General features: G+C 34.3%; 1 protein-coding gene across 1 annotated transcript in view; it reads left to right on the forward strand.

Moving 5' to 3' along the window:
* LOC136027669 (uncharacterized) overlaps positions 1-13,923 on the forward strand; it is an 86,191-nt gene extending 72,268 nt beyond the window's left edge. The window contains exons 9-10 of the mRNA XM_065705115.1: positions 5,735-5,863; positions 13,552-13,923. Of these exons, the coding sequence (XP_065561187.1) occupies positions 5,735-5,863; positions 13,552-13,797 (375 nt within the window). The 3' untranslated portion in view covers positions 13,798-13,923. The remainder of the gene's footprint in view (positions 1-5,734; positions 5,864-13,551) is intronic.
* Positions 13,924-27,502: the final 13,579 nt, after the last annotated feature.

The following is a 27,502-nucleotide window of genomic DNA, read 5'->3' on the forward strand; positions in this document are numbered from 1 at the left end:
CACCAGTTAGATGATTGGTCCCAAAGGAATGAACAGCGAAAGGGACAGTTAAATGAATATTTGAAATGGTTAAGTGGAAAATTTCTCAACCACATATATATCATAGCAAATCGAAAGACCAGGAGCTAAATTTTTGATGTTAAAAACATTCCGATACAGCTCTGAAGTGTGTGGTAGTAGCTGGAACCAAATTAAAAAAAAAGAATTACGAAAAAACAAAAAACCAGTAGATTTTAAACATTTTACAAAACTATGGTTTCTAGATACAGATGGAGTGAAGATGAGTCCACGGGATATAAAGAAATTTTTATATAGATATTGCTGTTAATTTAAATTTATAAGATTTTATTGAATATATTTTAAAGAATTTTGAATATAGTACCGAACTAATAAATGATGAGTTTGAATTCAAGATTAGATATGTACCGGAGGAGGTTTGAAAAGTGATGGGCTCGTCAGTCTTCCAGTCACACAGATCAAAAATTCTTGCATCATTCCGATTGAAAAAGGGTTCAGCATTCCAAACCTTGCACTAAAGAGCTGAAAGATGTGGTGAAGGGGCCCCTGGCCTACTCTGGCCCTCCAGTTATAACGATTGAAAATTTATGTGATATTTCAGTTCAAGCAAAGTACTAAATGCCTATCTTTCGTCTAGGAATCTGGTGAATGGAAAAGAAGGGGAAGGTTGGATGACTCCGTGCCCACTTTATGCCTACAGTAATATAGATAAAAAATATAGCATTTTTGTCTTACATACTCGGCTCAATTAATAATACTCTATTAAAAATTTGTCACAACAGTAACGAGGGTGAATCGATTCAAGTTTTAATCCTTTGGGTACACCCTGTTCAATCTATAAATCAAAAGTACAGAAATAGCATGGCTCTTTAATTCAAAACGTATAGTCGACTACATTCTTTATAGTTTTGAGCATGGCGAATGGATAACGGTTGTTAACCGTTTTATAACAGACCTTGACGACAAGTGAAAAACCGTTGACTGTCTACGTTGCGACTTTCTACTGTTCAAGATATTATATTTGCTAAATTCACTGTCCAACCTATCATAATACAAACTTAACCCAAACAAAAGCATAAAATATCTCCAGGAGGTCCTTCCCCGGGCTAGGGATGGGGCCTCACTTGGGTTGATATTGCGGCTCTGGAGTCTTTGGATTATTGTATCGACCCACCTAGTGGGTGTTCTCCCTTTAGGACATCGCCTGTCGTTTTTCAAGGCCTTGAAACCCATTGAATTCCTTTTACTCTATCAATAAGAAAAGCTACGCTTTCAAGAGCTCCATGATCATGATACACTTTTTGGCTCATCATTTTGTACTGATTTGTCCCATAAATTGTCAAACATGGCACCTAATTAGTTTTAGAACTACACAACTGCTTATAGAGAAATTTTTTCATTAGGGAATTGACTTCCTGTGTTCTCCCAGTTTATTAACAAGTAAATGGCTGTAAAGGTTTTCCCTCAGAAATTTCAAATAGATGATTCACTTTTACTATTTAGAACATTTGATTTAATAGTTATAGGAATATTTGAGAATGAAGAACGGTCTAATCTGTTTTCCAACTAAAGCTTATCTCGTACTTGAAGGAATGATGAAGCTATAATAAAAAAACAATATTTCAATAATAATATTTGTTCAAAATCAAAAGGATCCAAGTAAGTGTTCGTCAATGAACAGCTATAAAAAAACTTGTTATATCGATATAAAGCACGAGAAGCTATCCAGTAGTTATAAGTTGTATCCTGTAGATGGGTACAAGCGGACCCATACCCCAGTGTACTTTTGAAGTCGCTAACCACTCATATTCAATTGGTACAAGTGGACCCATATACCGATGTGCTATTGGAGTTGCTAGCTCCTCCTCTTGGTTTAATAAGTTTCATGACAGCCCTACCCCGGTGTACTATTGCAGTAGCTAGCTCCTCCTATAGGTTTAATACGTTTCATGGCAGCCCTATCCTGTTGTACTATTGGAGTTCCCAACACCTTTTTTGGGCATTATTCCAAAAATATGCAAACAGAATAACGAGAATTTTGGGAATTTTAAGAGTGATCAAGAGTGATAAGAGTGCTTTATCTGTTATTGCGTTATCACTCATTTTGTCAGTGAAATAATGCAACGAATTTGTCTAAATAAGTCATCCAGGAGGAATTTAATCAAATTATTCTGGATTATTAAAAATATCACAGCTCTTGAATATAATTTTAAAGTAATATGCGATACAATTTGAATTCTAACTAAAACAAAATTTATTTCAAAAAAGAATAAGTCTGATAAGATTGGTAATAAGGACAGCAGATTATATTTACCTATTAATTTTACTTGTAAGCAGATTGAAGATATTCATTTACCATAAATTTTAAATCAGCGTGAGGTGAAACAGACCCTTCCTAGTAATTTGTATTGTAATGATACTCCAGTTTTAACTTATGAATTTTCAAAAACTATTGAGCAAATGATTTTTAATTATAATTTAATACTTATAAGATTGTACAGTGATATAAAATGGAAACCTGTGTGTAATTATAAGCAACTAGGTATATTCGTAAATCCCACTTACCAACATGGTATAAGAGAGGATTTATAAATAATTAAACATGAAGATCTTCAAAATATAATGAGTAAAGAGGCCAAATTCTATCTTTTCCATCATTTGAAACCATCAAATATTCTTGGTAGCTTGGAGAGGGATTTTGATTTATTCATTGATAAGTGGTGCAAGAAAGAGAAAAAAATAAAAAGAGTTTTCAAAGTTGGAAGAATTTAATTATTAGTAGAATGCGAAATAAAGTATATGCTAACTTAAAAACAGTAACATTAAATCTTTATTTTATAATGCTAGAATAAAACAAGTAATTGCTAATCTACAGAAAGAATTTGTAATTGTACCAGTTGATAAAGCTAATAACAATTTTGCCATAATTTGTCAGAAGTTGTTTTGTGATGTCTTAGGCAAGGGAGTTAGGTACGACCAATGTCTATGAAAAGGTGAAGTTAGAGGATGAAATTTAATGGAAAAAACAGAAGAAATATCGTTTAAAAAATTTATTATTAGAATCAATGATAATGATGAAAAGTTCCCTTAACTATATTGGACTGTAAAATTTCATAAAAATCCCCTAAACCACGGTTTATTGCTGCAGCAGCTGGATGTCGAACTCGAATTGCTGCTACTGACCTTTCTTAGATTTTGTAGGGAATTATAAATAAATTTAAAACCTATTGCTCTGGTATTGAAAATTTTTTGAAATTTAATCCATACTGGAGTGTTAATAATTCACTGCAGGTGATAGACTCTTTAACAATGGTTTCAGCTAAAAGAGTTGAGTCTTTTGATTTTTCGACAATTCATACTAATCTATCACTTAATGTAGTGTTAGAAATTTAAAAACATATACTAAGAAATCGTTCCTCTTATATAGTAAGAGTTTCTTAAAAATAGACACTTATAATAAAAAAGCTAGATGGATAAACTCCTTTACGCTACAATTAGTTCGAGATGTTACAGCCTAGATATGATTTTTGACTTATTAGAATTTGTTTTATACTATACTTATATAAGATTTAAAGGTAATTCATATAAGTAAATTGTGGGAATTCCCATGGGGGGATGCCAGCCCATTTATAGCTGATTTATTTTTAAGTCAATTAGAATATAAATATATGATGGATAAGAATAATCCAAATAACTTAAAACATAATTGTAAGGAAAGTAAAACTGTTCAAAATAGGGATGAAACCTTTTTATTGACAGCGAACAGATATAAAATTTAACTGGATATTTCGAACACATATACAGTGTTCATCATCAGCAGTAAAACTAAACTTTTACTGTTTTTTAGTTTTACTGCTGATGATGAACACTGTATATGTGTTCGAAATATCCAGTTAAATTTTATATCTGTTCACTGTCAATAAAAAGGTTTTATCCCTATTTAACTGTTTTACTTTCGTCATGAAAAGGCAGTGTGGTCTTCGAAGTTATCTAAATTGTAAGGAATTGATATTATTGATATTTCTATTGATATTTCTTGATATTTCTAAAAATATTAATCCATCAGAGCTGACTCGTGAACCTAGTCATAGCACAGGTCTAGAAGATCATTTCTTAGATTTGAATATTAAAACTTCTGATAATAATAAATTAGTTTTAAAATGTATAATAAAACTTATGATCTTGATTCTGAAGAGATTAATTTCCCGTTCCTGAAATTAATATACATTCAAATATCACATATTCAGAATTTTACTCACAAATATGTAGATATGCAAGAATTTGTAGTAGTTATGTTGATTTCAAAAGTAGATGTAAAATTTTTACGCCAAACATTGATTTTAAGAGGTTTTTCAGCAAAGAAATTAACTTAGCACTTTATAAATTAAGTTTTAACTTTTAAGTAAATACCGAAAGAATTATCTTGAAACGCTTAGTGAAACTTTTGGATGATTTGCTTTCCTTGTTGATATAAAATACGAGTCCCTGACCTGTGACAGTGTATTTCCGATGGATTTTGTATGTTTCGTTTTCTCATATGGTCTTAATTTGCGTTTTTTTTCTTTGAATTTTATTTTGGTCACATTTGTATTGATTGAGATTATTTGGTAACAGTGTAAAATGGTAACAAATGTTCTGTTTTAATATGCATATTGGATAGGTATGATCATGCAGGTTAAAATAAATACTCGAGGGCCAAAACCAAGATAGGATAAGTTCTGGAGTTATTTAGTTGTTTTACATTGGTTTTTAATAGGTATATATTTTTGGGGTGATACCTAGCATGGGGATGCCGAAGGGAATCTATGGCAGGCCCACCACTTTCCTGGGTACGGAATGTAAAGTGCCGAAACCCTACAGGGAAGTGTGTAGTCTTCTGATGAGCCCTTGTGTTTGGTTGTCGTCTCTGAATTATTCATCTTTTTCATTGTTTCTAATATTTGGTAAATAACAACTTATACTTACTTATTGCCTCTCCATGGATTATTCTTTACGGTTGATTGTGTATGGCAATGCTGTTTAACCTTCGTAATTGGATGGATGAGCAGGGTTAAGGCCTCATTAAAGTACTGATCTATATTAATTACTAAAGTAAAAAAACAGTCTTCCTTTCTCCTTCTGGCTTCTTCTTCTTCTTTTTTTTTCTTTTTTTCTTATGGTGTATGTTTATTTCTGGGATCATATATCCAACCCCAATTGAGAAGTCGATTGCACAATTAGCTTGTTACGATATTGTGACGTGGCTAGCATCCCGGAAATATTACATTGACTGCCTAGAATGTATTTCTAAAAACATAATATCATAAATGGCTTGTTGGGTCTGTCGAGTAAATCGTCATTCTCTTACCATAGGCAATAATGGGTCTCACGTTCAATTCATAAGTCACAAATAAACTTCTTTAAATCAATGGGAAACTGCTTAGAAGCTAAAAAGTTTTGTTGGCTTAGTTGTTATCTCAAAGAACCAGATGTGAGGGAATTGAGCAGGTATTGTGTTGTTTCACCAACAACATGAATGATCACGTAAAACTAGATTACGCATCATTCTTGGAATTCTTGGGAACACGCCAAGAAATTATCGGAAATCATGTTATGAATTCTCTGGTATTCGTTGCATCATTTCACCGACAAATCTCAATAGGAAAATAGTAGAATCTCAATAGTAAAATATATTAATAGTTAAGAATTTTTTTAAGAAAGGATTTCATTTTTACAGGTTTGGAGACAAATAGCCGTTTTGCATCAGACAGCATCACAATCTCAAAACATTCTTGACAAGATGGAATTACAAACAGTGACTCACATCAATGGAACACTTAAAACGCTTGCCAACATGGATGGAAAGGTTTGTTTTTTCACTTGATAAGCTATATTTAGAGATGTAAAAAGAGACAGCAAGGCTTCTGCGAGTGTTTCAAACGAAAAACCTCCTAATCCAACTTTGAAACACCAACAAAGCTAATAAATACAAGCTAAGCCACAAAATAGCACAGGTAAACATTTTAAATCCTACTTTTCCGAAGAAAAACATCCAAAATACACTTTGGAACACCCTAAAAGCTAACACGGATAAGCTGAATCACGAAACAACAGAACTAAACATCCTAAGCCATACTTATCAAAATACACTCTGAAACACCAACAAAGCTAACACAGAAAAGCTACACCACAAAACAGTACAACTAAACATTTTAGATCATATGTTTCAAACGAAAACTTCTAAATACACTTGAAAATGCCAACAACGCTAACATAGACAATATAAACCAGGAATGTGCACTACTAAACATCCTAAGTCACATTTTTCAAACGAAAAATGTGATTTCTTCAAAAAAACTCTTTTAAACTCCAACAAAGCTAACATAGGCAAGCCAAACTACGAAACAACACAACTAATAATCCAAAATCGTATATTTCAAACGAAATACTTCCAAAATACACTTTGAAAAGCCAACAACGCTTTGAGAGCCATACCTAAAATGAAAGGAGAAGGTTGCTCGGATTTTAGAAGGTGATTTATGTATGGTATAGAAGGCTTTAATTTTACAGGGGTAAATGTTTGAAACCACTAGATTAGAAGAATAAGGAAAAGGTTTATTCAAGGAAAAGTTGTATGCAATATTTGGCTTGTACTCGTTCTCGTCAAATTTACACAGGTATTCAGACTTTTGGAAAGTGAGTTCAAGATCATCCTTTCCTGGCTTTATTATATTGATTTCAGTGCCTTAAGAATAATGTTTTTCAATAATTTTAGCAAGTTTAGTTATTAATAAAACTTGTATGTAAAATAAAAGTTCTTTGTTCCTCGACTATTTTCTTGGAATAATTACTTCGATATTTGAGTCTGGTTTCCCCTTGAAGCCTACTGGGAAAAAAAGAACGAGATATCCTCCGAAAACCCTGGATTGATGATGAAGCCATTGAACCTATCAATGCTCGTAACGCTTGCTTCTTGAAAAGTTTAAATGACTCACCTGAAGAAAGAAAAAAATGAATATATTCGTCAGCGAAATTTAGTGAATAAGTCAAAACTTTCTAAAAGAAGGAAATATTATATTGACAAATTCAACGAGCAATAAGGAGATATCCAGGGCACTTGACAGACCATTAATGGCGTGGTTGAATGCACATGTAAACTTGATGGCCCCATAAACGATATCACTATCAGGGGTGTTATAGTCACTGATAAGCAGCAGATTGATGACGAATTTGGTAAATTTTTCTCCCATATTGGAAGTGCAACCAAGGAAAACACTTCCCACACTTCCCACGGAGACCCAGTGAAAAGTGACACGCTCTTCGAAGATAATCAATGAAAATATCCTACCTTTCAATTTGAGAAAGCTTCAATTGAAGAGTTAGAGAAAATTGTGAAAAATTTGAAGTCAAAGGCTTCTGGTATTGACGGTTTGAATCTGAAAGCATTCAAAGTATTTTCAACATATCTACTACTATGTCTTCTTTACCTTGTTAGCCTTTCATTTGAAGTCGGCCAGTTTCCCGACGCACTTAAACAAGCGAAGGTCCTGCCACTGTTCAAATCAGACAATAAGCAAGATATTAAGAACTGGTGACCTATAAGGTTGTTACCACTATTCTTAAAGATATACGAGAAAATAGTACATCGACGGCTATATGAACATTTAGAAAAGCTCGGAATATTAAGTAAATCACAGTCCGGTTTCAGAACTAGACATTCAACTGTTCTTGCCGCATACCATCTAATGGAATGCGTTGATAGTACCCTAGAAAGGAATCTTATCCCTCCTACTGTATTCGTAGATTTCAGGAAAGCATTTGATGCTGCAGGATAACTTGTTTACCGCAAAAATAATTTTGAGTGGTTTAGGTCTTAACTGCATGGTAGGTCTACCAATGTTATGAAAGCTGAAGTGGTAGAGAAAACCTTCAATATGAATTGTGGTGTATCACAAGGCTCTGTATTTGGACCTTTATTGTTCTTATATCCGTAGATTTCATGCGTTTTTACCTTCCTGATGCCGTAGTTACATCATTCGCAGGTGACACAGCGCTTACACTGATCATATTATCTATTGAGGATCTTATAGAGAAAACTAATATAACTCTTCAGAATTTATTTCAGTTCACAAAACATAGTTTTCTTGCAGTGAACATTCAGAAGATTAATTGTATAATTTTTAATCACATTAGTAAAGTTGTACATAGTTTTCATAGTATTCTTTTATAAGGGGTTTCTATTACTCAGATTTTTCAATGTAGGCATCTAGGATTTCATTTGATTTAAATTTTAGTTGGATTCAACATTGCAAAGTTATATCTTCCAAGTTGGCTTGAAGAGTTGGTATTTTAAGAAGATTTCACAATCTTTTTCCTCTACATTTTCTGAAAGCAATTTATTATTCAATTGTTCATCCTTATTTAGTGCATGGTTGTTCATTGCATGCAAGCAGTTTTTCTAGCCTGTGTAATGGGTCCAGATTATACAGAATAAGGCAATTAGGAGCTTCGGTGAGTATTTTGCGTGTGGTAGTACAAGAGATTGTTTTAGAGTTTGAGATATTTTGGATATTGATTGCATTAAGTCTTGACAGATTTTAATTTATGTATACCAGGTTTTAAATGGATTGTTTCTTCAGTATTTTAGAAGTTTTTATCGATGTAATTCAAATTATTACGATTATTCTAATAGGAACTCCAAACAGCTGACTAGTGAAATCAGGCATACAACGCAACCTGGATTTATGGTTAAACATATAGGTGTTGATATTTGGAACTCAATCCCAGAGTGTGTCAGGTGGTCTGAAAACTTTATGTTATTTAAAGAAAAACTAAAAATAATTTTCTGAATAATTTGTAAATTATGGTGGTCAAAATTTATCACTGCTTTTTTTTAATGTGAGAGATGGCTGTGTAGAGACTACATAGTTTTTTTCTATGTTTTTTCTTTTTTGCGCATTTTTTTATCTTGAATGAATAAGTTATCGTTTATATGTTGTTGTTTTGCTGCTTAATAGGGGCATTCAAGGTCCCTACTCTGAGCAGCATAACGTTGATTTTAGTATAGTTTAGTTAATTTTTTTTTGTTGAAATAAATGCATACCTACCAACCTACATACCTACCTTTGTCTTACAAAGCCATTTAAGAATCAAAAACATAGCCTTGTCTAGCAAAACACAAAATCCAGAGCTTTATCGGTCTAGAAACTGTGTAGAGAATTCTCTGTGTGGGGATATAGCCTTTTTCATTGAATTTATTTCTCAGTACATAACACTAAGAATTGTTTGCTGGTCCAAATGGTAGAAGCAGCATTCCGTTGAGGAAATCTCCGGTCTTAAGTTCGATTCCTACAAGGGAGGGAATATTTTTATGACGAATTATAAAGGTTTCCTGAGGAAAATATCTTCAACAAAACCTTGAAGAAAGAAAATCTCGAAGAAAAAATGAATGTTGAAGAAAAAGAAATCTCTAAGAAAAAAAATGTCTCGGAGAAAAAATGAAATCTCGAAGAAAAGACCTTATGAAGAGAAAAGGACTTTGAAGAAAAAACGTCTTGAAGAAAAAAGAAATCTTGAAGAAAAAAATATCTCGAAGAAAAAATGGATAAAATCGATATGAAAAAGGAATCTCAACGAAGAATACTCCTTGAAGAAAAAGAATACCTCGAAAAAAAAACGCGTTGAAAAGGATTCCTTGAAAAAACACCTTGAAGAAAAGTATATACATATCTTAAAGCATTACTTAACACCCACATGTGGTCCGTCCTCAGTTACAACCAGGGCTCCCTACTTGACTAGCGGGCCCTGGGCTCTAGCAAAACAGGTCATGAGAGATTAAGTCATCCTCAATAAATTTAGCAAGTCATGTGATATAACTTTATCCTCAACATATATAAACATTCCCTATTGCGTAGCAAACACTTGTATGTTGAAGAAAAGTAATAACACCTGAGTCTTAAGGAGATCGCCGTTAAGCTTCTTTGTGATCAACGATGAAGAACAAAAGGGCAATGGCTATGGGCGTCATTAAACTCATCTATGCCTCACCAATTGTACACAGTGAAAAAATATACCTTTTTCATTGTAATAATCCTAAATTGCACTCGATATTCTAAAGAGTTATTTAATTTTGGTACTTTTATTCCTTGTAGTTATCTGTCAAGCTGGTTTGTCATAAAGTCTATTTCACTGATGATAGAAATATCTACTATACCACAAAATTGATTCACTTAAAAAAAAATGATTCACTTAACTTCAGCATATCTTATATTCTCTCTATTGTAATTATATTATTTATTCCAATTTATTATTGTATTATTAGGTTTTTACCAAGTTTCGCTTGGGAAAAAAAGGCATTGAAAAAATGTCCTTCGCAAAACAACTTAAATCTTATGCTCATAGAAAGTTGGCTAAGAAATATTTTTGAAAATTCGTTGGTTTTAAAAAGACCGTTGGGTAGGTTAAAGGAAGGGGAATGGTTAAGCGATTAATGGAAGGCACTAAAGTTTGATGTTGCCGAAGTTCTTGTGTAACTTTCTAGATTGAGTTGGATTGTATACTCATTTGTTTGCCTGCCTAGCCTGCAAAATATAACTGTTCTACCAGTGAAAACTAAAATCTTGCGTGTGTGTCTTTTGGTGAGCTTTGGAAATTTTTAATCATATCAAAACAAGTTTAAAGCTTGATAAAGATATATTGTAACCGCAAGAAATATATTAAGTATAAATGTTTTACCTAATTGCTAAATAAATATGTCATTCTAACTTCATTGACAGATTGGGGACATGATGCCTGTTTAAATAAGCCATGAATATCAATAGAATGGGAGAGAGGATAATCCCCCACTAAAAGTAAATCCCATATATTTTCGTAAGTTGGTGCCACTAAACTATACAAACGTAAAGCAAACTTACTTTACTAAGAATGAAGTCCAAAACAACAATGTGTTAAGTTGAATTGCCACTTCTTTCTTGCTATTGTCGTCTATTAAATAGCATTAAGCAGTCACTTCTGCTTAACCCTGATTGAATTTAGCCATTGCAACATTATAGGGCTAGGTTGAATGGGGTTGAGTTGCACGGTGGTTGAACTGAATTAGGGTTAAGTTTCAACGAAGGGTTGGATTGAACGGGTGTGGAGCTAAATGGATACCCATATTTTGTAATTAATTTTGGTCATAAAGTTTATTTCTGAAATGTAAATATTCTAGAAATACACATATTTTCTTATGAAATGCGGAAAGATTTGAGATATCGTAAATTTAAGCAGTCATTATTTTATACTAATGTATAAAGTACATGCCTCAATTTATATAACTTACATGATAATGACTCCGTTCTTTGGTCCTATGACTAGGTCTTTTTTTTCTTTTTTTTTCTTTTTTTTTGATAAAAAAAACATCATCAGGCAGTCACTGCACACAAGTTTGATTAACCCACTAACTTAGAAGTTTATCACGGTTTCACCGTGAAATTGGGTCTGTATATACAGTCACAAAACGATTTATGAAAAATATTCAGAGGAGTGGGAGGGGGAATTGAATTTCACCAAAGTCCTAACCCACCTAGATCGCTTTTTCGCACTTGAAAATGGTAACATGATAATTTTCAGAAAAATTATAGTTGGTTTTTCAGAAAAAATAGTATGTTATATCTGTATAAATAAATACCATTGGTGCTCGTTTAATAACATAGATATTTATTTATCTATTTGACTGAGGGCTTATACAGAAAAAGGACCATGTTATTCCTTCAAACGGAAAAAAATGAAGAAAATAAACAGAAACGAATATTAACAATAAGGAAGCAACGGCAATTAATGGGAAGTGTAACCTATAAAATACACCATAGGTTTCTTGATATATACCATAAGTATCTTTGATAAATGTATTATATATAAAAACAAAGTATATTACTGCTGAAAATTACTGTTTCATAAGAAGTGTAAGTAAGTGTGACGCCTCAAGGTGCAAACCGGTGATGCTTGTCTCCACTTTGTTGCCCTTTAACCAGGAAGTTCAATGGGAGGCTGGCATCCAGCCATCCAGTACTTTCGCACACCGTTCCTGTTTACCTTCCCCAGATTTCTTCAGACACCCATTTAGAGCTGGGTTGACTCTGGCTGAGCTTACAGAGTCACGCCACTGGCTCCTGTCCAAAAACCAAATAACTGACCATACCAAGGATCGAAACCCTGTCCTTTGGACAAAGAGTTCCCAACCCTGCGCGCCAACCATTTATCCAGAACGGTAGGACGGCTATTTTTTCATACATTATATATGATTTTTACTTACATTATTAAATAAAAAAGGAGGAACAAAAAACTTAATACGAACTGAAATTATTAGGAATATGAGGAGGGTCACCCCAAAGCCTATATCTCGCTCTTTGCGCCAAAGCTCTCTTTACGCAATACCTCTTTTGAAATTACCAAAAAACTTTAACGTAAAGAGCGAGGTATTGAGTAGGGGGCGAGCCCCTTATATACGTAATAATTTCTGTTCGTTTTACGTTTGAATATTGCTCCTTACTTTCAGTTGATTTTTTTTTATTTATTTAATTTCTGGTCGTTTTTAAATAATGCTGGAAAATCGGGCACCCCTTCATTGAAATATCCCTTACCCATGAGCACTTCCTCCACGGAACGATTCTCAAACTTAACTCCCTCCCCCTCCCCCCAATAAGAAATCTCCCCTGAAAACGTTTGTATACTTCCCAATAATCAATACTGCATGTAAACAATGGGCAAAGTTCATAACTTGCAGGCCATACCCCGGGGATTGTGGGCGATTAAGTCATAATCAACTATGATTGTTCATCATCAGCTATGCATCATCGACTATGCTGAACAAAATGGCTATCTCAAGAATTGATCGGGTGACTTTGGAAAAAAATGAGTGTGGGAGGAGGCCTATTTACCCTCTAATTTTTTGGTCACTTAAAAGGGCACTAGAACTTTTAACTTCCATTCGAAAGAGCCCTCTTGCGATATTCCAGGACTACTGGGTCGTTACGATCACCCCCGGAAAATATAACAACAAATAAACACGCATCCGTGATCTTTCTTCTTGCAAAAAATACAAAATTCCACATTTTTGCAGATAAGAGCTTAAAACCTCTAAAGTAGGTTTCTCCAATACGCTGATTCTATGACTTTTAGGGGGTGTTTTTCCCTTTTATGAAAATAAAGCAAATTGTCTCGGGATCGTAACTTTTGGTGGGTAAGAATAAACTTCATGTAGCTTATATATTTGAAATTAGCATAAAAACATGATTCTTTTGATGTATCTATTGGTATGAAAATTCTGTTTTTTAGAGTTTCGGTTATTATTGAGCCGGGTCGCTCCTTACTTACAGTTTGTTACCACGAACTGTTTGATTATATTGATGCTGCTTTTCAGTATGTCTCATATTCTTTTAATAAAAGCATGCAACCATGGGTACACTAAGACATAGAGTCTGTGAAAGAGATTTAGCCCGGAATTTCTATATCTCCCTCTTTCTCTATTTTTCAGATTTGAAAAGTTTACTTATTGCTGTCTTACCTCTTTCTTAGGTATTAACCGTTACTACCCGAATGTCAGAAGTCGAAGAAAACCTCAATTACCTCCTTGGTCGCCTGTCTCTGGTCGTGCAAGAGTTCAATCAAATACGCGGGGGTCTTGGTGAGACATTAGACAGCTTGCGATCTAATATGGCAGTTATACACGAAAAGATTCCAGGAATTCAGAAGTCACGATCAACTAGTTTGAATTTAGAAAATGAATTAGAAAGGAAGGAAACCTTTGAGCCAAGTGAATAAAATGAAAGCAAGCTTTTTATTATTCATATACGTAGCAGCATTTTCCTTCCCTTAAATTTAAAATTTTTCTTTTCGTTCAAATTTCTCTTTTGTATTTTGATGATCAATATAGCTTATGACTTTAAATCGCTTCCGATGTGTCTGAGTTGTCCTTCACGTGTTGATTAGTTTATTAAACTCCTTAATTTATTTATAAAAAAAGAAAGTAATTTCTGTTCCAGCATTTAATAGATAGCTTGTTTTTTGATTAATACAGAGACAGTTTTGTTCACACTAGGAAGTAAAAATGACAGTATTAGACCTCTTATGGTTCAAACCGGCGGTGCTGACCTCCGTCCTGTGGCCCTTCGTATCAGAGAACCTTATTGTAGAAGTTTCAAGCTCCTATCTACAAAAATGTGGAATTTCGCATTTTTTGCCAGAAGAGAGATCACGGATGCGTGTTTATTTGTTTTTTTTGTTTGTTTTTTTTTTGTTTTTTCCGCAGGTGTGATCGTATCGACCGAGTGGTCCTAGAATGTCGCGAGAGGGCTCATTTTAACGGAAATCAAAGGTTCTAGTGCCTTTTTTAAGTGACCAAAACTTGGAGGGCACCTAGCCGCCCCTAACGCTCATTTTTCCCAAAAGCCACCGGATCGAAATTCTGAGATAACCATTTTATTCACCATAGTCAAAAACCTAATAACTATGTCTCTAGGAACGTCTTACTCCCCCGCAGTCCCTGTGGGAGGGGCTGCAAGTTACAAACTTTGACCTGTGTTTACATATAGTAATGGTTACTGGGAAGTTTACAGACGTTTTCAGAGGGATTTTTTTTTGTTTAGGGGGAGATTTTAGGGGGGGGAGTTACGTGGGGGGATATTTCCATGGAGAAACTTGTCATGGGGGAAGAGTATTTCAATGAAGGGGTCGCAGGATTTTCTAGCATTATTTGAAAAAAACAATTAAATAATATATATGAAAAGTTTTTTCTACTGAAATTAAGGAGCAGCATTAAAACCTAAAACGGACAAAAATCATTACGCATATGAGGGGTTTACCTCCTTGTTATACCTCACTCTTTACGCTAAAGTATTTTTAGTAATTTCAACCATTTATTCTACGACCTTTGTGATTCAGAGCTCATTCTTCAGGAATTGGGACAAAATTTAAGCTTTAGGATAAAGAGCGAGGTATCGACGAGATTTGAAACCCCTCATACACGCAATAAAAACATACGAATATAGAAGTTCGTTACGAAAATTAATTCGTCAGTTATGTATATTTTTTGCCAATGAAAACGTTTGTAAATATTGAAAGTTCTAGTTGCTTTTTTAAGTAATCAAAAGATTGGAGGGCAACTAGGCCTCCTCCCTCGCTCCTTTTTTATTAATTGCAACTAATTAATATGCAAATTTTGTTTTAATTATTTATGTGTGGAGAGCCAAGATCACTGGCTCTGTATCAACTGTAGTAATGGCTCTGTATCAATCTGATCAACTGTAGTAAGGAGCGACCCGGCTCAATAGTAACCAAAACTCTAAGAAATGGAATTTTGGTACCAATAGCTACAGCAAAAGAATTGCATTTTAATGCTGATTTTAAATATACAAGTTTCATCAAGTTTAGTCTTACCCATCAAACGTTACGAGCCTGAGAAAATTTGCGTTATTTTAGAAAATAAGGGAAACACCTCCTAAAAGTCATAGAATCTTAACGAAAATCACAACATCAGATTCAGTGTATCAGAGAACCCTACTGTAGAAGTTTGAAGCTCCTATCTACAAAAATGTTGAATTTTATATTTTTTGCCAGAAGGCAGATCACAGATGCGTGTTTATTTGTTTGTTTTTTTTTTGTTTTTTTTTCCCAGGGGTGATCGTATCGACCCAGTTGTCCTAGAATGTTGCGAGAGGGCTCATTCTAACGGAAATAAAAAGCTCTAGTGCTCTTTTTAAGTGACCAAAAAATTGGAGGGCACCTAGGCCCCCTCCCACACTAATTATTTTCCAAAAGTCAACGGATCAAAATTCTGAGATAGCCGTTTTATTCAGCATAGTCGAAAAACTTTATAATTATGTCTTTGGGGACGACTTACTCCCCCACAGTCCCCTTGAGAGGGGTTACAAGTTCAAAACTTTGACCAGTGCTTACATATAGTAATGGTTATTGGGAAGTGTACAGGCGTTTTCAGGAGGATTTTTTGGTTGGAGGCAGGGGTTGAGAAGAGGGGGATATGCTGGGGGAACTTTTTCATCGAGGAATTTGTCATGGGAGAAGAAAATTTCCATAAAGGGAGCGTAGGATTTACTAGCATTACTTAAAAAAAAACAATGAAAAAATAAATATGAAAAAGTTTTTTTTTCAGTTGGAAGTAAGCAGCAGCATTAAAACTTAAAACGAACAGAAATTATTACCCATATGAGGGGCTCACCTCCTCCTAATACCTCGCTCTTTACGCTAAAGTATTTTTAGTAATTTCAACTATTTATTCTGCGGCTTTTGTGATTCAGGGGCCATTCTTAATGAATTGGGACAAAATTTAAGCTTTAGTGTAAAGAGGGAGGTACTGACGAGGGGGCAAACCCCCTCATATATGTAATAAAAACATGAGAATACAAAAGTTCTTTACGTAAGCTAATTTATAAGTCATGTTTATCTTTCACTTATAAAAAGATTCGTAAGAAATTAAAAGTTCTAGTTGCCTTTTTAATTAACCGAAAATCGAAGGGCAACTAGGCTTCCTCCCCCGCTCTTCTTTTCTCAAAATCATTCGATCAAAATTATGAGAAAGCCATTTAGCCAAAAAAATAAATATACAAATTTCGTTTTAATTATTCATCTGCGGAGAGCCAAAATCAAAACATGCATTGATTCAAAAACGTTCAGAAATTAAATAAAAAAAAACAAGTTTTTTTAAATGAAAGTAAGGAGCGACATTAAAACTTAAAACAAACAGAAATTACTCCGTATATGAAAGGGGCTTTTCCTTCTTAACCCCCCGCTCTTTACGCTATAAGTCCCGGTGTTTGGTTTTAACTAAAATTGTGAGCAATGAGCTGCTGCAGACGACAGTCTTATAGTGCAAACAAGCTTTCGGGTGGCCGAAGGTAAATGTCGTATAAACTCGACTTTTTTTCAGCCAGATTTAGCACAAATGCTAAAATATATCCCCCCCCTCAAATTCCCTTTATCCCCAAGCCCAGCACAGGATGCTCAATCTCAAAATTATTTTAATATTCTAATTATTCTTTATTTTAATAGCCCTATGGCTTTATTCTAATAGCCCTGGGTATTGCGCTATTCATTCATTTGTAATTTTGAGTTGATTTCGACTCTGTAAGATTTAATTTGTTGTACTAAACTTGAATATACGTTATTTACCGAAGTATTATTTATGATTTCTTATTCGATTGATTTGTTAGTTTGTTCCCCGATTTATATTAATAAATAGCATTGATATCAACGGGCCAAAGCCAAAACAAAATCATAGGCAGCGAAATAACGATGTTTAACTAAAAATACGCGATTAGTCAAAGTATTACCACAGATTTTGCAATATTATATTGTTACATAATCGCCACATTTAAATAGTTACCGTATTACAAATTCAAATTGTTCGAAAAATAAAGCCAGAATTTTTAACTTGTCCGTTGGGCATTGTTTGACAAAGAATATCCAGAAAATCTGCACAATTCTTAGCATCATTGCTGCAGAAAACTTAAACTACTTAAAAATTGCAAGGGAAGCCAATTAGAAGAGAAAATTGATTCCTAGAGTTTGAAAATTACCTTCCGTTTGTATTTTTGTTAAAATAAAGAATTCTAGAAAAATCACCCAAAAGTTTTTCTTGTGTAATCAGGGTACACATTTCTGGAGGGTGGTTACACTGAATATCGTCTTTATGTCTATAACTCCCTTCACTAGCAAAGCCTATCTATTAGTCTATTAGTGCTGCAAGATAAAACTAACAAAAACAAGAGCTAAGAGCTCATATGTCACTTGTGACGAGGCCGGGCGAGCCAAGAGCTAAAAGGTCATATGGTATGAGCTCTAGCAGAATTCTAAGAATCAATTGATTGATTTAAAAGAAACATCAGAGGCTTAATGCCCGTCAGGATTCAAAACAATAGCTCTGAGTCACGAGGTCTTTCTAAATATCAAAATTCATTAAGATCCGGTCACCCGTTCTAAAGTTAAAAAATACCTCAATTTTTCTAATTTTTCCAAATTAACACCCCCAGCTCCCCCAAAGAGAACGAATCCGTTCCAATTATGTCAATCACGTATCTATAACTTGTACTTATTCTTCCCATCAAGTTTCATCCTGATCCCTCCACTCTAAGTGTTTTCCAAGATTTCCGGTTTCCAAGATTTTTGTTTCCCCCTCCGGCCCTCTATGTCCCTGGTTCCGATTCAAATTGAAACTGGAGTATCTGAGACATAAGATCCTTCTATATATATCAAGTTTCATTAAGATCCCATCGCCCATTCGTAAGATAAAGATATCTCAATTTTCACGTTTTCCAAGAATTCTGGTTTTCCCCTTCAACTCCCTCCAATATCATCAGATATAGTTGGAATTTAAATTGAGAGCTGTAAAGCACAAGATCCTTCTAAATATCAAATTTCATTAAGATCTGATAACCCGTTCGTGAGATGCAAATACCTCCTTTTTTCTAAATTTTCCGAATTACTCCCCTCTCCCAACTCCACCAAAGAGAGCGGATCCAGTTTGGTTATATCAGTCATATATCTTGGACTTGTGCTTATTCTTCCCACCAGGTTTCATCCTGATCTATCCTCTTTAAGCGTTTTCCAAGATTTGCGGTTCCCCCAACTCCCCCCCCCCCCCAATGACACTGGATCCGGTCGGTATTTAAAATAAGAGATCTGAGTTATGAGGTCCTTCTAAATATGAAATTTCATTAAGATCTGATCACTCCTTCGTAAGTTAAAAGTACCCCTTTTTTCCAATTTTTCAGAATTACCCCCCCCCCCCCAACTCCCCCAAAGAGAGCGGATCCGTTACGGTTATGGCAATCACGTATTTAGGACTTGTGCTTATTTTTCCCACCAAGTTTCATCCCGATCCCTCCACTCTAAGCGTTTTCCAAGATTTTGGGTTCCCTCTTCAAATCCCCCAATGTCACCGGATCTAGTCGGGATTAAAAATATGAGCTCTGAGACACGATATCCTTCGTTTTGAGATTCTGATCAAATTTGGTTCAGATCCGATCACTCGTTCGTAAGTTAAAAATACCTCATTTTTCTAATTTTTCAGATTTAACAGTCCCCCACTCCCCCCCATATGGTCTAATCGGGGAGATGAAAATTTTTAATTTAATCTGGTCTGGTTCCTGATAAGCCTCCCAAATTCCATCATCCTTGCTTACCTGGAAGTGCCTAAACAAGCAAAACCGGGATGGAGACCGACAGAATTTGCGATCGCTACATGTCACTTGGTAGATACCAAGTTCCATAGAGAGAATGGGTTGGTACCACTTATGCGTGCATACAAAATTTCTGAATCGGGAGAAACATAAACATATTTTGTTTATATTCACATTCTTCTATTCTCAGCAGACATTTCGTACACCATGCTCATACAGATAAAAAAATGTCCCACAAGTAGGGCTGGCGTTGCGTGAAATGCGACTAATTTCAGTCATAATTCTTAGCACATTTATGTCAATTCTTTTTTTGGAGCTGGTTAATTAAATACTAAGAAAATTGAAAATAGCAACAAATCAGCATTCTATTATGCGTAGAGGCAGTTCTACATTTATGGATTAGTTTGTGAATCCGGAACGTAAGGAATCAGTATTGAACGTAAGGCAATTCAATAACAGATAAGAGAATCAGAGTTTTAATTAAATATTAGAAATAAAAATTAAAATAGGTATTGGTTCCTGGAGCGGATCCCCCTCTACCAAATTCCATAATATGTAGCATCACGAATGTGTGCTAGCTATGCCTAGTATGCTAACTATACCCATGTTTAGTATGCTAACTATGAAGTGCACACACATAGGTCAAGGGGACCCCTACACAGAGAAAAACCAACCAAAAACATTATTCTTTTGGGTCAACAATGGCATAAATTTTGTACATTCAAACAAAAACAAGCTACATGCCATTTTAGCATGAGAGTTTACTCTTTTAATTTTATTCAATTCGAGTTTTAGATTTACGCTTACTTTTATCAGAAGGACTTTGTTTTACTTTATATTACTTAGAAAAACGATATGACTTGAAACATCTGGCATTACTTATTCATAAAGATAATTATTCTATAATAATAATTCATAAGAACAATATGATATCCTAAAAGTTTGATCGAACGACTTTGGTGAAAAAGGATTGTGGGAGGAGAGCTAGATGCCCTCCAATCCTTTTGAGTACTTAAAAGGGAGACTGGAACTTGTAGCGTCCGTTGGAAAAAGCCCTCTCAGATATTATAGGATCATTGATTCGATACAATTATCCTGGAAACTAGTAGATACTAGGAAACCCCATTAAGAAAACTAATCGTTCAGGGGTTATCTCATTACTTGATCTCGAGGCACTGTTTATTCTTTCATGAGCATGTTTTACTTTTTCTCAGCTTCATGGTGACCTCCCGCGTCCCCTAAATGTTCCGCAATTAGTGTTATGTTTTTTTGTGGAGTTTTATCTCTCATTGTTCTTTATTCTAAATGTTCCACCATCTTTTACCACTGATCATAGTAATTATAATCCTTGCAATACCAAAAATCCTATTCAAGTTCCTTTTACTCCTTGTGTAAGGCCAGATTTTAATCCTTTAATTGCGAGTCAGACTGTGTGGAATAAGTTACCCGAATCAGCTCAAAGGTGCCATTCATTTGGTTTTTTTTCAATAAAATTGTTAACAATGATTTAGCTTCTTAGAAGTTATTTTCTTTCTCTCTCTCTCTCTCTCTCTCTCTCTCTCTCTCTCTCTCTCTCTCTCTCTCTCTCTCTCTATATATATATATATATATATATATATATATATATATATATATATATATATATATATATATATATATATATATATATATATATAAAATAACGACGAAGACCATACTGCGTTTCCATGACAAACAAATACAAAGTTGAAACAATAGGGAAAATCTTTTCAAGACAGTGGAAATCAATTCTGTGAATATTTTGGCCCTATGTCCAAGGGCCGTCTTCAGCACAATGCGAAAAAGAGAGAGAGAAAAAATGTTTATATAAATAAACTTACATTAAATTGCGAAAATTAAAACTAATAATGTTAAAAACTTTTTTAAAACAGCCCTAGCATCCTTACTTCAACGAAGTTCAACCAGTACTGGCAAAAAGAATGAAGTGAGATGATAAATTCATTCAAACAAAACATAACAAAGTGATTAAATGCAATTTTTCAGAACCAACCTTGCATTTTTAGCAGCCTGTCTTAAAGGCCTTTTCATAACTGGTGCAATACTATTATAAATTGGCTTAGTAAAATATTTTGTAAGATCATTTTTAATTAAATTTGAGTTTAAAGGATTTAGTGATTACTCCCCTATGTCCCTGTTCAGAGAATATTATTACTTATTTTGAGACTATTTTCGATTGATTCCAGAACCACCTGTCTTACCCCCTAATCATTACTGATGAGTGAAGGTTTTTCAAAAAGTATCATGTGAGAGGGATTATTAAATATATGCAAACCTAAAGCAGAATCGAAGGAGTTGTTGGAACTATTTGAAATTAATGCCTTGTCTATGCCATTTTTTTTATAGACCCCTCTTTGGCGAGTAACTGGGGTCTTATCTTTACTGGATTTTAAGAAATTAATGATTTTAAAATTATTATTAAAAACTACATACAGATTATTTTTTGTGCGAATATTTTTATTTTTGTTGTGATTTTTGGGATTCACGGAAGATAGACGATAATTGAGGCTTATCAGTATCCTCACATTGTGAAATATCTTCTTTGATTTTACAAGAATGTCTTTTTTGTCTACGTTTAATTATCTTATCAAACAGTTCGTGGTAACGAACTGTAGTAAGGCTCAATAGTAACCAAAACTCTAAAAAATGGAATTTTGGTACCAATAGCTACATCAAAAGAATCGCATTTTCAAGCATAATTTTAAAAATATAAGTTTCATCAAGTTTAGTCTTACCCATCAAACGTTACGAGCCTGAGAAAATTTGCGTTATTTTGGAAAATAGGGGAAAAAAACCCCTATAAGTCATAGAATCTTAACGAAAATCACACCATCAGATTCAGCGTATCAGAGAACCCTACTGTAGAAGTTTCAAGCTCCTATCTGCAAAAATGTGGAATTTTATATTTTTTGCCAGAAGGCAGATCACGGATGCGTGTTTATTTGTTTGTTTGTTTTTTTTTTCCAGGGGTGATCGTATCGACCCAGTTATCTTAGAATGTTGCGAGAGGGCTCATTCTAACGGAAATGAAAAGTTCTAGTGCCCTTTTTACGTGACCAAAAAATTGGAGGGCACCTAGGCCCCCTCCCACGCTAATTATTCTCCCAAAGTCAACGGATCAAAATTCTGAGATAGCCATTTTATTCAGCGTAGTCGAAAAACCTTATAACTATGTCTTTGGGGACGACTTACTCCCCCGCAGTCCCCGTGGGGGGGACTCGATGACTTTTCATCGATGGGACCTCGATAACTTTTTCATCGAGGAATTTGTCATGGGGGAAGAAAATTTCCATGAAGGGAGCGCAGGATTTACTAGCATTACTTAAAAAAAAACATGAAAAAATAAATATGAAAAAGCTTTTTTTTCAGTTGGAAGTAAGCAGCAGCATTAAAACTTAAAACGAACAGAAATTGTTACCCATATGAGGGGCTCACCTACTCCTAATACCTTGCTCTTTACGCTAAAGTATTTTTAGTAATTTCAACTATTTATTCTGCGGCTTTTGTGATTCAGGGGTCATTCTTAATGAATTGGGACAAAATTTAAGCTTTAGTGTACAGAGTGAGGTACTGACGAGGGGGCGAACCCCCTCATATATGTAATAAAAACATGAGAATACAAAAGTTCTTTACGTAAGCTAATTTGTAAGTTACGTATATCTTTTACTTATAAAAAGATTCGTAAAAAATTAAAAGTTCTAGTTGCCTTTTTAATTAACCGAAAATCGGAGAGCAACTCGGCTTCCTCCCCCCTCTTTTTTCTCAAAATCATTCGATCAAAATTATGAGAAAGCCATTAAGCCAAAAAAAATTAATATACAAATTTCGTTTTAATTATTCCTCTGCGGAAAGCCAAAATCAAAACATGCATTGATTCAAAAACGTTCAGAAATTAAATAAAAAAACACATTTTTTTAAATGAAAGTAAGGGGCGACATTAAAACTTAAAACAAACAGAAATTACTCCGTATATGAAAGGGGCTTTTCCTTCTCATTGCCCCACTCTTTACGCTAAAGGTTTTTACTGTTTTAAAATGTAGAGTTAAGAGAAAGAATCAAACTTTAGCGTAAAGAGCGGGGCGTTGAGAAGGAAAAGCCCCTTTCATATACGGAGTAATTTTTGTTCGTTTTAAGTTTTAATGTCGCTCCTTACTTTTATTTAAAAAAAACTTGTCTTTTTTTAGATTTAATTTGACAAAAGGAATGGGGTATCCATTATCATAAACAATATCTCTGATAAAGTTTATTTCTGCATTTATATACGAATCGAACCAAATTTTCAGGGCACGACCAATGAGAGTAGTTACAACTGCTCTTATAACTTGTTGGGGGTGATTTGAATTAAAGTGAAGATATCTATTGTCTTGTGTTGGTTTTTGATAGATAGTAAAATCCAGTCTATCAGAATTACGAATAATTAACATATCTAAAAACGGTAGTTTATTTTCAATTTCAATTTCTAGGGTGAATAGCAAATTTCGGTCATAAGTGTTAAGATGATCTAAGAAGCCCTGAAGTTCAGCTTCCCCTTAATTTCAAAGTGAAATTACGTCATCCATATTACGATCCCAAGAGACGTGTTCCTAAAAAATAAGAATTTAATGCCCAATTTTCAAGGTTCTCGACATAAATATTTGCCAGTAGCCCGGATAAAGGGGCCCCCATGGATAACCCATTTTTTTGCTGATAAAAAGAATCGCTAAATTGAAAATACACTGAAAACTTATTATAAATTTTAACGAGAGTCATTAAAACTTCATAATCAATGCCCGTCGCTGAAACCCCGATTAAGTGGTATTTTTCTTCTATTTTGTTTTTTAATAATTCCTCAGAAATAGTCACATCTATATTTGTATACATCGAAACAATGTCAAAACTACTAACTATTGTGTTTTCTGAAATACTTGTGTTACAAGTTTTTTAACTAAATCTGCGGAATTACAAATATAGGAATTTTGGGAATACAATAAAGGTTTGAAAGCTGTGCAAAGCCATTTCCTAATATTTTGACAGCGGGGGCTTTAGTACATGCTACGATAGGTCTTAAGGGAATACCTTGTTTATGTATTTTTGGTAAACCGTAGAGTTTGGGATAGAAACTACCACGGGGAAAAATTTGTTGTATAATTGTGGGGTGATTTTACCATTTTGTTTTAGCTGCTTTATTTTGTTTAAACTGATCAGTAGGATCATGAGTTATTGTTTTATATGTGATTGTGTCATTTAAATGCGAAAGAATTTTGTTGTCACAATCTGTTGTATTCATGACAACAAGTGAATTGCTTTTGTCTGCTTTAGTTATTATAATAGACGGGTCTTTGCGTAGATTAGAGAGTATTTTTATGTCGTGCAAATTTTTCGGTGTGGAAGTGGTAGGAGTTTCTAACCCTGATGAAGTTAAATCTGGTCTTATAAATACCCTTTATAACAGCCAAAAAAAGGTTAAGCCTCCTATTCAATTTTCTAATTTTCGTATTTTAATGTAAGTTTATTTATATATACATTTTTTTTTACTCTCTTATTGTACTGATAATGGCCCTTGGACATAGGGCCGAAATATTCACTGAATTGATTTCCACTGTCTTGAAAAGATTTTCCCTATTGTTTTTACCTTGTATTGTTTGTATATATATATATATATATATATATATATATATATATATATATATATATATATATATATATATATATATATATTTATATTTATTATTATTTCAATGGAGTCTTTTCAATCTACTAATCTACTTAAATTAATTTAGTATATTCAATCTATTTATTTTTGTTTTTATTGTTTTTATTTATTTACGTTTTCTTTTCTTCTCCTTTTTGTTCTTCTCTCTGTGAGTAAGTGATTATTTTAATTTTATTATTTTTTCTTATCTGAGTAAGTGACTCGTTTGTCTTCCCCCTTCTTTATAGACCAAAGGACCCGCGGGGGAATAGTAAAGTGTAATATTGTATGCGTATTCCGTGATGAATAAATCCTATCTTATCTAATTATGGAGAATTATGGGATGGCCACCAACATTTCGAGAACGAAAGCCCTACGCTGCTTGCACAAGCCTGAATCACAGGTAAATCTCAGCTTTCAACTCAGTGGAGATATCATTGATTGGGTGGAAGACTTCACCTACCTAGGGAGCTTAATTACTTCTCATAACAACCAACACAAAGACATCAAGAGACGCCTGACACTTGCGAGCTCCAATTTTAAAGCCCTGATGCCCGTCTGATTTATCAACTATTCTCAAAACGAGACTTTTCTACTCCCTCATTATTCCGATTGCCATCCATGCCTTTGAATCCTGGATGCTTAAAGAAGACAACCAGTGTCGCCTAGCTGCCAAAACCCAAATCCCAACCGCAGGGTTGAAACCAAAACCCGGCGATGCATCGCTGGTATCACCTACCACCAAAGAGTCTCCAACTCCAAGCTTCTCCATAATCTGAAAGTCAAACTTACATTACTCGATGAAACAAAACTACAACAACTCAAACGGCTAGCGTATACTCATCGTATGGCTAGCACATGTCTCCCAAAGATAGCTTTCGATGAACGAGTACACAATTCTTGCCCCAGGAGTCGCCCCCCGAAAAGACGCAAAGAAAAATTTTCACCCTAAGACATACCACAACCCCTCTACCTGGCCGACAACGGAAGCACCTACAGGAGGCATATCAATGAACTGGTTAAAGAAGAGGTTCTAAAACCACCTTCGAGGAGGTTTGACTTGAATTTCAGTCAGGTCAAGTTATTACTCTGAAGAATAAAAATATTCCAACAAAATTATATAGATCAAATGTTGGTGAAAAAAAAATAGAAAGGGGTCATTCAGTCACAAATAAAAAATCATATTAACCAAATTAAGGGTCAAAACCTTATGCAAGACCAACAATGGGTCAACACACACTCTTTTAAAATTAGTTTATAGTTTCTGATTTCCAGGGGGCTTGGTCGTCTTGTACTCTCCCCCTCCTTCCTCCTCATTTCGCGTGATTAATGACTTTAAAACAAGCTTTTTAAATTAACACTTGAAGTTTCAAAAATAAATATCGCCAGGAACTTCTAATGTCTCATTCAAGGTCGTATCCAGGATTTTGTTTGGGGTGATGGAGGTTTGGAGGAAAATTTAAAACGGATCAAAAACTTATTTTTATTACGTTTTCCCAAGTCGGTTAAATCTTATTTTATTTTTTTTTTGGGGGGGGAGGTACACCCCCCCCTTTCCTCGAGGACACGGTCGTGGCCTCATTTCTTTATTTCATAAACCACACTTAAAAATTACCTTACCTCTGTTTGAGACCATACGAAAAAAACACTACATAATATGTCAAAATCACGCAATAACCTAGGTCAGCTTTCCACCAAATTCTTCAATCATTTCAAACAGTTCGAGGTAACAAACTGTATAAAGGAATGACCTGGCTCAATAGTAACTGAAACTCTAAAAACGAAATTTTGATACCAATACATACAACAACATAATTGAATTTTTATGCTGATTTTACATATATAGGTTTCATTAAGTTTAGTCTTACAAATCAAAAGCTAGGAGCCTGAGAAAATTTACCTTATTTTTTTTTAAAGGGCAAAACGCCCCCCAAAAGTCATAGAATCTTAATGAAAATCACACCTTCAGATTCAGCGTATTATAGAAACCTACTGTGCAACAATGTGGAATTTTGTATTTTTTGTCTGAGGAAAGATCACAGATGCGTTTTTATTTGTTTTTTTTTTTGTTTTGCATTTTTTTTTTCTAGGGATGATCGTACCGATCCAGTGGTCCTAGAATTTCGCAGAGGGCTCACTCTGACGGAAATAAAAGTTCTAGTGCCCTTTTGAAGTGACAGATAAAATTGGAAGGCTATTAGGCTCCCTTCCACCCAAACCGTCGAAAAATCTACTAAGTATGTCTTTGAGGATGGCTTAATCCCCCACAGTTCCATGGAGAAGGTCTGTAAGTTATGAACTTTGCCCAATGTTTACATATAGTATTGGTTATTGGGAAGTATACAGACGTTTTCATGGAGGATTTTTTCTGGTGGTGGGGGTGGTTACGTGAGAGGATCTTTCTATGGAGGAATTTATCATAGGGGAAAAGAATTTCCATGAAAGGGGCGCTGGATTTTTCAGCAATATCTTAGACAGAGAAAATAAATAAAAAAAAACAATTTTTTTCAACTGAAAGTAAGGAGCGTTATTAAAACTTAAAACGAACAAAAATTATCCCGTACCCGAGGGGATTTGTTGCCTCCTTCATACACAGCTCTTTACGCTATAGTATTTTTAATAATTT

This window comes from Artemia franciscana, chromosome 5 (genome assembly GCF_032884065.1).
Source record: "Artemia franciscana chromosome 5, ASM3288406v1, whole genome shotgun sequence".
Classification (NCBI taxonomy): Eukaryota; Metazoa; Arthropoda; class Branchiopoda; order Anostraca; family Artemiidae; genus Artemia; species Artemia franciscana.